An 11253-nucleotide genomic window follows, 5' to 3' on the forward strand; every position below is an offset into this window, starting at 1 on the left:
TCTCTAAAAATAAATAAAATCTTTAAAAATATTTTTTTCTGACCCCTGGCTGGCGTAGCTCAGTGGATTGAGCATGGGCTGCGAACCAAAGTGTCACAGGTTCGATTCCCTGTGTTGCAGGCCACAGCCCCCAGCAACCACACATTGATGTTTGTCTCTTTCTCTTTCTCCCTCCCTTCACTCTCTAAAAATAATAAATAAATAAAATCTTAAAAAAAATTTTTTTCTGGATATCTGATGTATCTTTATCAGATGTATGATTTACATTTTCTCTCATTCTATATATTGTCTTTTCACTCTTGAGATTGTCCTTTGATGTACACAAGTTTTTAATTTTGATAAAGTCTATTTTTTCTTTTGTGCTGGGCTTTTGGTATCAAACCTAAAAATCATTGCCAAATCCAATATCTTGAAGCTTCTCCCCATGTTCTCTACTAAGAATTTTATTTATCATTTTAGGTCTGACATTTAGATCTTTGATTCATGTTGATTTTTTTTAATGTCCTTTGGATTTTAAAGTCTTAGTGTAGAGATGAAAGCAGAAGCCAGAATGCAAGTGGTTGAAGAGCTAAAGAAATCTGAACAGAGAATAGCATGCTCTTTCTAAAGCTTGACCATGAAATGAACAATTGAGGTTAGTGGCAATTAAAACAATATATGGGGTCAAAAGGGTCTGTTTTTCCCTCTTAAGACGGGAGAGATTTGAATAACTAATACTTGAGACTTGGCTTTCCTTCTCAGGACCCTGTACAAATCCAGAGATAATCCTTGCACAGGAGGAGTACCTCTTGCATTAATATAGGAGGAAATGATGAGTACAGATGTTAATAAATTCAAAAGGCAAATAAAACAAGATAAGATCCCCTGGGGAAAAGGGAGGAATGCACACAAAGTAATTATAATCAACAGCCATCTACATCCAAAGCAGGAAATAAAATAACTCTGCCTAGAGGGTTCACAGAAGGCTGTTTATAAATTATTAGCTCAGCCCACCACTTCCACTGACAAAACAACTGAGGATGGAGTAAGTAAGCTGTTTATTTATATATTTTGTATAAGCAGCAATATATAACTTCTATATCACTGTAAAATGAACATATTTTCCCAGTTATTATCTTAAAGAATGCTAAAAGAAAAAAAATATTGCTTTCTGGATATTTAACCACAAAGTCCAATCCTGACTGATTATATACAGAATCCATGACGTTTTGTGCTTCAGTGCTATGAAGTAACTGGTCCTGTCACATAGTAGATAGTCAAAAAGATATCTGTTGAATGAATGAATGGTTCATAAGAATCTTCCTTAACTGTGTGGTTCCTTGACCCTTAATGCATAACCTTTTGGACCTATGGAGTATGTGCTTATTCCCTGCCACCAGACCATAGAAGATTGCTTTCTTTCTCCATGTATCCCCTGCAGCACCTAGAACTATGTCTTAACAACAACAACAACTACTAAGTTACTGAAATTAACAAATATTTACAAATAGTATAAACCCTAGGTATTCAGAATCAAAGAACAAGTAGTTATAATTGTACATGAAAGTATACAAACTTGATGCTATATATCTTATTATTTAAGCCAGCACTGGCCAACAAATATAAAATGCAAGCCACATGTGTAATCATAAATTTTTCTGTAGCCACATTAAGAAATATAAAAAGAAACAACCAGAGATGCTGAAATAAAGAACAAACAGACAGTAATGGGGGAAGGATAACGGGGCGGGGGGAGAGGAAGGGCCATCAAGGAACATGTATAAAGGACCGATGAACAAAGACACTGGGGGTTGGGGGGACTGACTGTGGGAGGTGGGGGTGGGTAGGGAGGAGGGGAGAATAAAGGGGGGAAAACAGGGACAATAGTAACAATAACAAAATTTTTTATTGAATAACAATAAAAAAATTTTAAAAGAAACAGGCAACTTTAATGGTAATAATATATCCAAAATATTATTTGAACTTGTAATCAATATACAAATTAATGAGATATTTTACATTTCAGGGGGTTCTATATCTTTGAAACTTGGTGGGCATCCTACATTATAGCACATCTCACTTTAGATTAGCTTCAGGTGAAGTGCTCAATGGCCACATTTGGCTAGTAGCAACTATATCATAGGACATTAAAGATTTAAATATAACAAATTTTAAGTCTAAAATTATAAGATAATATAAATTGTTTTAGACAAAGTCAGAAGATTTTGTCATAAACCAAGAGTAATTTGGCAAGTGTCATTTAAAAATAAGAAAGAGGAAGTATATGGGGAGAGGAACTAGGATAGAGGCTGGTGGCCAGTTTCCTATAAAGCTTAATTTTGTATAAAGATGATGCATTCATGTGTTATTTGTGTAATTTTTTAAAATAAGCTTTTGCCCTGCTGGTGCAGCTCAGTGAATTAAGCACAGGCTTGTGAACCAAAGGGTTGCTGGTTCGATTCCCAGTCAGGGCACATGTCTGGGTTGCGAGCCAGGTCTCCAGTTGTGGGAATGTAAGGGGCAACCACACACTGATGTTTCTCTCCCTCTCTTTCTCCTTCCTTTCCCATCTCTCTAAAAAATAAATAAAATCTTTAAAAAAATAAGCTTTTAAACAAGGTAAATTAATTCACTAGGTGTACTATCAAAATAAAAAAAAATCATGGGAGAATGAACATTTCTTATTTTGCAACCTCTACATTGGAATTGAGTTAAAAGGGTACACTTTTTCAAAAATATACTGTCAAGATGGTAGCATAGGAAATGCCATACTTGCCTCCTTCAACAACTACATCAAAATTACAACTAAACTACAGAACAACCATCATTCAGAACCACCTGAAATCTGGCTAAATGCAAGTCCTACAACTAGGGAATTAAAGAAGATGCCACATCAAAACTTATAAGAGGGGCAGGGACTCCCAATGAGCTGGACCCACACCCAAGTGTGGCAGGTAAAAACTGGGAGGGATATCTTGGCTACAGAGGTCCCACCTGAGGAGCAAGGGGTCCCAGCCCCACATCAGGACCCCTAGCCCAGGGATCCAATGACAGGAAGAGAAGTTCCCACAATGTCTGGCGGTAAAATCCAACAGAAATCGAGGCTGAGGAAGAAGGAGGCTGCTGAAGGCCCAGTCAGTTCCTCTTAAAGGACCCAGATACAGGCTTACTCTGACTCACTCCAGCACGGGGGCAGCCGCTTGAAAAGCACCAGGGACATGTGGAAAGAAAATGAACTGTCCAGCATCAGAGTGAGAGCTGGGGGGACACAGCTCTAAGGCCATTGTTCCTTTGATGAACCCATTGTTCTTTTGATGAGCCTCCTTCCTATAGAGCCAACATGTGGGCACCATATCCGAGTTTCCATCAACCTGGCCCACACTGTTCTTCCCACCCTGGTGATTCCCTAATGCCCTACCCCACCCAACTTTTGGGCCCACCCAAGCTGTTTCCAGTGGCTTTTCCATAGGAATGGCCTGTCTTGGCTCACGCTTCCCATTTTCCTAAAATCTCTCAAAAAAGCATCATCCGGCCTCAGCAAGCCCTGTACCTCTCATTAAGTAACTTCAGGCCCAGCACTGGCAGCAGCTCACCTTGTTTCATAGCCTGGCCTTACCTGGGCATCTCCAAGCCCAGCACAAGTAGCAGCTATCTGCAGACTGCTTTGTAGTTCATGCCAGGTAGCCCCAGGTAGAACACAGGCAGCGGCTGACCTTGGATTATACCTCCTGGGAGGCCACAGAACTCATGGAAATCTTCAGACCACATCAAAGCTCCACCACTCAACCACCTCTACATGCAACATATTCAAGGGGCAGATTCAGTGAGCACCAGAGCCCCACCGAAGTAAGTCCTGCTCTGTAGGGTGGGCCCCTGCCTAGCCAATCCACCACAGTGGTCAGAAGTCAGCAGTCACAGCCAGTCCTTACTGCTAATTGGCCTTGGGGTAAATCCCTCCCATTGACATGCCAACAACAATCACGGCTCAAATACAAGAAGGGGGTGTACACAACCCACACACGGGGTGCAGCTAGAGTGCCCAGCTTGGATGATCAGGGCAAGCTGTACCACTGAACCCTACAGAACACCTAGTACATTAGACCATTCTACCAAGCCTGGGAGGTGTAGCAGCAGCTCTACCTAATATATAGAGACAAACAAAGGTAGGCTGGCAAAATGAGGAGACAAAGAAACATGGCCCAAATGAAAGAACAGATCAAAACTTGAGAGAAAAAACTAAATAAAATGGAGACAAGCAATCCACTAGATGCAGAGTTCAAAACACTGGTTATAAGGAAGCTCAATGAATTCAGTGAGAACTTCAACAGCATAAGAAAGATCAAGTCAGAAATTAAGGATACGCTAACTGTATCCTTCACACAACAGTAGAGTAGATGAAGCCTATTGTCAAATCAGTGATTTGGATTATAAGGAAGCAAAAAACACCCAAAGCAACAAAAAGACAAAAGAATTTTTTAAAAATGAGGATAGTGTTAAGAAGCCACTGGGACAATTTCAAGCATACCAACATTTGCATCATTGGGGTGCTGGAAAAGAGAGCAAAAAATTGAAAACCTACTTGAAAAAATGACAGAAAACTTCCCTAACTTGATGCAGGAAATAGACACACAAGTCCAGAAAACAGAGTCCCAAACAAGATGAACCCAAAGAGGCCCACACCATGACACATAGTAATTAAAATGCAAAAGGTTAAAGACAAAGAGAGAATCCTAAAAATAGCAAGAGAAAAGCTGTTACCTACAAGGGAGCTACCATAAAACCTTCAGCTGATATCTCAACAGAAACTTTGCAAGCCAGAATGGATTGGCAAGAAATATCCAAAGTGAAGAAAAGCAAGGACCTACCTACAACCAAGATTACTCTACCCAGCAAAGCTATCATTTAGAATCAAAGAACAGATACAGAGCTTCCCAGACCAAAAAGAAAAAGAGAAAGAGAGAAAGAAAAGGAAAAAGGAAAAGAAAAAGAAAGAGTTCAACACCACAAACCAATATTATATGAAATGCTAAAGGATCATCTTTGAGAAGGAAAAAATGATCAAAAATATGAACAATAAAATGACAATAAATACATATCTATCAATACCTGAATCTAATAAACAAACAAACTAACTTTTCGGAACAGTCCTGCCTGGTTTCAGGAGCTGTAACCCCACCCAACAGGCAAAAAGGCCCCCCCAGCTAGAGAACCTTGGGAACATAAGCCACTACAAAGACAAAACTTATCTTCCCGGCAGGGGTGCAGCCTCTGCCCCCCTTTACTTCACCCTGCTTGGCCCCTGGAGGATGGCTGGATACTCAATGATGGGTAAGACTCCTCAAGAAAGGAACAACCTAAAACAGGCAGAGTCATGAAGGGGCCATAGGGAAGGCTTTAGGGGATTGTGGAAAAGAGACAAAAAGACCCTCATCCCTAGGCTTTATCATAGCCTGTGTCCTCATTCTATCTGTAAAAAGTCTCCTAATCTCTTGGCTGCCTTGCTTCCCCTGCCTGATTCAGGCCTGAAACAATGCCAAAAGGGGGTGCAGACCTGTGCCAGAACCAGCAGTTCCCCATGGTGGGGTGATCAGGCCTAAAAAATAATGTATAAAGTCCTGTGAAACCTGCTTTGCTAAGAATGTCCTCAATTTAAATGTTAAGGGTCCAATCACAAAATAAGTTTGTTTCCCAAGGTTTTATAGTCAATTGGTGTCACCTGTCTACCAGACCCTGACTCAAAAGGACCCCCGTGATCCCAGAAATGTTATCTGTAAACCATAGCTCCTTTTTTTGCTATGCATCCCTATGCAAGCTAAACTCAATAAAAGCCCATTGAGAGAGGGGCTAAACACCTTTCTCCTCTAAGAGAATGGTCAGCCTTCCTCCCCAAGCCGATCATGTCTTGGAAGACTCATTCTTATCCACAGAGGCCAGGGGAGCTCTGTGGGCAGAGCCCCCCACCCCCCACAACAAACATAAGTGAAACAGAAACAGAGTCATAGACACAGAGAACATTTTGATGGTTCCTACATGAGAGAAGGCTCAGGGGGATGGGTGAAAAAGGTGAAGGGATTAAGAAGTACAAATTAGTGGTTATGGAAGTCATGGGGATAAAGTACAGCATATGGAATATAGCCAATAATATTCTAATATTTATGTATGGTGTCAGATCCAGTGCAAGATTTGTCAAGATGATCACTTAGTTAAGTCATGTAATGTCACTGGGGTATATACCTGAAACTAATATAATAATGTATGTCAACTGTAACCAAAAAAAAAAAGAAATATTAAATAAATAAGTAAATACATTAAAAAAAATTAAAACTATACTTCCCAGCCTTCCCTATGGATAACAGTGGCCAATTAGAAGTAAGATGATGTCATGAGGCAAGAGAATTTTTGAGGAAGCTCTTTTTACCTGGGAAAACACACTGTTGCCCCTCCAAGCTGTCTTTTATTTTACAGGAAAAAAAAAAAAAAAAACATGAACTTTTTGGCCAATCCAATAAAAAAATTTATTTGTTTAAGCTTATGTTACTTTGATTTTTTTCATATGCAGTTAAACCTAAACTTAACTAATACACACATCAAACCTTTATGGAAGTATAAAGGGAACTTTCATACTTTACTCTCTATGCTACAGTATTGTTTGCATTTATTATTATTACTTTTTACAATAAAAATGTATGCGCGTTATTTGTATAAACATCTGTTTTGGAGCACCAGAGAACTCAAGTTGAGTGCCAGCCCTACCACTTCCTAGCTATGTGACCTTAACAGTGAATTAATTCCTCATCTGCAAAATGGGCATGATAATAATAGAACTCATCTCATTGGGTTCTGTGGCGCTTAACTGAGGTAAAGCAAATTAAAATTAAAAAAAAGAAGAAGAAGAGGGAGGCAATAATTGGAGGGGAAGATAAGATCAAAGGATGAACTACAACCTGGCTGGCATAGCTCAGTGGATTGAGCACCGGCTGCAAACCAAAGTGTCGCAGGTTCAATTCCCAGTCAGGGTACATGCCTGGGTTGCAGGCCATGACCTCCAGCAACTGCACATTGATGTTTCTCTCTCTCCCTCCCTTCCCTCTCTAAAAATAAATAAATAAAATCTTAAAAAAAAAAGGATGAACTAAGGAAGTTTGGATTTCATACTGAAGGCAATGAAACAGTGAAGGGTCTTAACTAGAAGAGAGAAGGTTAAACATGTTTTTAAAACATTAATTCAATTGTGTTATTTCCCTTTTTGAAACATCCCAATGGTTTCCTATTGCACTTAAAATAAAACCCCACTCCTTATCCTGGCCTGTAAGGTTCTAAAGGATCTGGCCCCTGTCTCCTCCCTCCATCCTTAACTAATACCAACCCCTCAGCTCCCTATGTTCCAGCCTTCTTCCTATTCCTTAAAAAATAGGTTCACTCCCACATAGGGGCCTTTATACTTCCTATTCTATCTCAGACACTTCTCCTAGCTCTAAATGACTAGATTTTTCTTACTCTCCAAATGTCCTCTAGTGGCTAATGTTGCTGCTCCCAGACCCTTATCTCCCTCTCATTGTCTCACGTAATATTTTAATACCAATTATCACTATCTGAAAATACCTTGTGATTACAAAGTAATTTTAAACACAAGGTCAGAGAAGGCCCCTCAGAAATGACATTTGAATGGAACCAGTCAGTGTTCAGATAGAAGAAATAGCAAGTGCGAAGGACTGAAGGCAGGAATGACCATGGTATTCACAAAAAATAAGGTTAATATTATTGGAGTAGAGTGAGCAAGGGAAGGATACAAGGCCATGAGGTCAGAGATAGACAGAGGCTGTATCATACAGGAATTCAGAGGCTTTGGTTAAGGAGTTCGGATTTTATTCTAACTGTGCTGGAAAACCAAAGGAAGGTTTTGAGCAGAGGAGTAGTTATATATCTAATGTGATTTACAGTTATAAAAATCACTTTGACTGCCAAGTAGGAAAACCACTGTAAATGGGTAAAAATGGAAATGAATAAATAAGCTGAGAGATTATTGCAACAGTCCAAATGAGAAATTATGGTGGTAGAGTGGACATGAAAAGTGTATTTTAAAGGAAGTATTGACAAGACTTGCTGATGGATTATTAAGGATAAGGGAAAGAATCAAGAATAACTCCTAGACTTTTGGTTGGTACAATAACCTGGGGGGAAGGAACTGGAAATCAGGAGATCTGCTTTGGATATGTTAGTTTTCATTTCTGGGTGTAGATGCTGAGTAAGCAACCTAATTTATATCTCTGGGCCAGAGATACAAATTTACAAGTTATCAGCATATAGAGGATATAAAGCAATGGGACTCGAGTTACCCAGGAAGAGAATGAAGATGAAAACAGAACCAAGGATGTAACCCAAAAGCACACAGGGAGTGAAAACTGATTCCCAGATTTCTGGTTTGGAAAAACTGAATGAACATGATATCATTTACTGAAATATCCCTACCTGAGTGAATCAGAAGAATTTTTTTAAAAAAAAGGCTGGAGGAGGTTGAGATATGACAAGAATTTGCATTGGATATGGTAAGTCTTAACTTTATATAGGACACCCTAGTAAAACTGCCAATATACAGTTGTGCATACAGTTCTACTGGTGGTAGATGTAGTTTGGCAAAACACATCTGCAGTCATCAAATAGCACTTGAAAGGAGGAGAATGGGTGCAATCACGCAGGAAGACCATGTAGAGAGTGCTAAGAGCAAAAAACAGTGGAACAAAATTTATACCTGAGAGAGAGAGGAAGATGAAACCCACACATTAGAACTGTAACATCTCACTGTTTTCAGAAGTCTTAACTGCCACAGCCAATTAAAGAAAAATAAAAATAAACTTAGGATAAAAGCCCTTGAAGACTTGAATCTGAGATGACTCTAGTAACTACTATGGCTTTGCCTTTAGTCCTTCAACTTTTGTGACTCCATTTCTTAATAGTGATAACATTTGCCATATTTTACACCATAGAGACACTGTGAGACCAGACAAGCTTGAATGAAACAGTTGCAATAAAAAAGTCATGACAATCACACACTTTACTAGACAATTCCCTGTGGGTCAGTTTTTCTATTCATTCTTTTAGAATAGCTACAAATGAATGAAATGAAAGGTAACTCTTGATGAGACCATAAATAAATCTAATATACTACTATTTTTATTAACAAATCTCAGAGAGGAAGAGAGAAAAGAGAAGTATTAATAAGCTAATTTTACATTAAAGCAAAACATACTGAGCTCCACATTGAGCCTGAAAGATTAAATCTGTACATCAACTTCCTAAAGTGAGCACTTGTACTCGTCTTCTTTTAGAAAGGTAGATGTTACTTTAAAAAATGTCAATACAAAGTATGCTTGCAGTACTCTTGCAAAGTGAAAAAAACATAGGTACAAAACCAGGTTGATTCAGTTAAGACAAGCATGGTCCCTTCATTTATACTCTTATTATGTAATTGAGGAAGACTAAATGTCCTTGTGTGGCCATCAAGTGGAAATGAACACAACTGCACCAAAAAAATGAAAGGATATTAAATATTCCATTGGCTTCAAGTCAGTTTTGATTTTGTGTGCTAGGTTTTCAAACAGTTTAAGAAATCGGGAAGCAATTGTTCCAACTGATATTTCAAGTGCAAGATTGATACCAGCCACGTATTTCTTGTTGGCAGTGGGATGCAATAAAAAGAGCACACAAACAGGAGTGCCCTGCCTTTGTGCTCCGGCCAGGCTGGGGTGGGATGGGGCGAGCTGCTTGGGGGCAGGTTGTGGGAAGGTGCTGACCTGGTGCACAAGGCAGTCACCAACAGCTTCCCCACTGCGGAGCAACACTGGTTCATAGTCTCTCTTATGTTTGCAGAAAAAAAGCTTCTGCAACTGAAAAAATATTAGGCTGTCTTCACGTTTTGGCAACGTCCTGTGCACTTTGTGGACACTGTGGCCGACCCCAGGGCTTTCTGACTACAATAACGGACTGGGACTGGATGATCAATACGAAATGGGTCCGATCTTCAGAATGGCCTGCGGTTTCACTTGGAAGAAGGAAACAAAGTGCCTTTTCTAGCAACTACCCTTCCTTGTACAGAATCATGGGTAGTTCTGGGTCGAAACGTGGAGCTAAAAACCCAATTTCTGCGTAAGCGATCATAAATAATGAAAACTGGGGAAGTCCAAGGATCAAGTCCCTCGTCTAAGGACCTAACATAGCGACCGTAATGCCGTGAGGAGAAGGCCGCCCCGCGCGCCGACACGCTCCCGCGGCGCGGAGGCCTATCCCCCTCACGCCGTTCCCGCAGGTACACAGCGACGCTCTGCGTCCTTCGAGGCCTGAGGGAAAGGAGCTAGTCAGCTCCAGAGCACCGCGCCGGGTGCCGAGGACACCAGGCTGGGAGGTGTGGCCGGGCGGGGATTACACACGAGGGGATGGCGTGGGCCCAGGATGGCCAGCCGGCCTACCTGCCCAGCTCCCGGAGGGCGGGGATCATGGACGCCAGCTCCAAGCCTGGCTCGCCCATGCTGAGGAGGCGCGGCGCTCATCCACGACGCGGAGGCCGGCTTGCGGCGTCTCCACAAACCCCGTTGGATAGGAACTCTCGGCGCTCGTCGGGACCTCGCGGGGCCAAAGCTCCTGCCGGAAGCCGCGACGGGTTCCGCGCGCCGGGACCTCCCCATTTCCGCGGACGCCGAGTGCGGGCGGGGTCAGTGGCGGACGCGCTCGGGGCTACTTTCCCCGGCAGCCTTCGGGGTTGCCTTGAGCATCGGCGCGGTCTGCCGGGAGTCTGATGCGTTAGCTCTGGGCTCTGTTACTCGGGCCTGGGAGGCTCAGCAAAAAACCTGGATGTGAGGAAAGGGTCCTGGTGGGCCCCCAGGCTGGACTCCTAGTATCACTCGTGTGAGAACTGAGATCGTTACATCGGTCAAGTTCTAGACTAGACCCCTGGTGTTAGGTTTCTCGTGTTCTTCCCACTCTCTTGGCAGCCTTTCTGAGACACTGTGCAAGGGGGAGGGGGGGCGGCGAGGCTCTTCCCAGGCCTTTCTGTTTCAGCAGATTTTTTTCAACTTGAGGTCACTTAGGTTTCCTTGAGGATTCTCCTAGCCTTTAATACTTAAAAAGGGGATTGAATTGCATTAATACGTGTCTCACCAAATTAGCAGCAGTACTGTGTTTACACCTTAACAGGCGTCTAAAGTGAATCAATGGGTTCTGGCTGTAGACATTTTCTAACTCAACCCAATTTCTTTATATTCAAAAAATAGCCATCTTAAG

General features: G+C 41.5%; 1 protein-coding gene across 3 annotated transcripts in view; it reads right to left on the bottom strand.

The window, feature by feature from the left end:
- ATR (ATR serine/threonine kinase) overlaps positions 1–10621 on the bottom strand; it is a 130733-nt gene extending 120112 nt beyond the window's left edge. For 2 of the 3 annotated variants that reach the window (XM_036018322.1, XM_028505028.2), the window contains exon 1: positions 10443–10619. In XM_036018322.1, the coding sequence (XP_035874215.1) occupies positions 10443–10501 (59 nt within the window). In that variant the 5' untranslated portion in view covers positions 10502–10619. Of the gene's footprint in view, positions 1–10442 lie in introns of all 3 variants that reach the window. The other variant, XM_036018323.1, reaches the window with a different exon arrangement.
- Between the last annotated feature and the right edge of the window lie 632 nt (positions 10622–11253).

Source organism: Phyllostomus discolor, chromosome 2, assembly GCF_004126475.2.
Source record: "Phyllostomus discolor isolate MPI-MPIP mPhyDis1 chromosome 2, mPhyDis1.pri.v3, whole genome shotgun sequence".
In the NCBI taxonomy this organism is placed as follows: Eukaryota; Metazoa; Chordata; class Mammalia; order Chiroptera; family Phyllostomidae; genus Phyllostomus; species Phyllostomus discolor.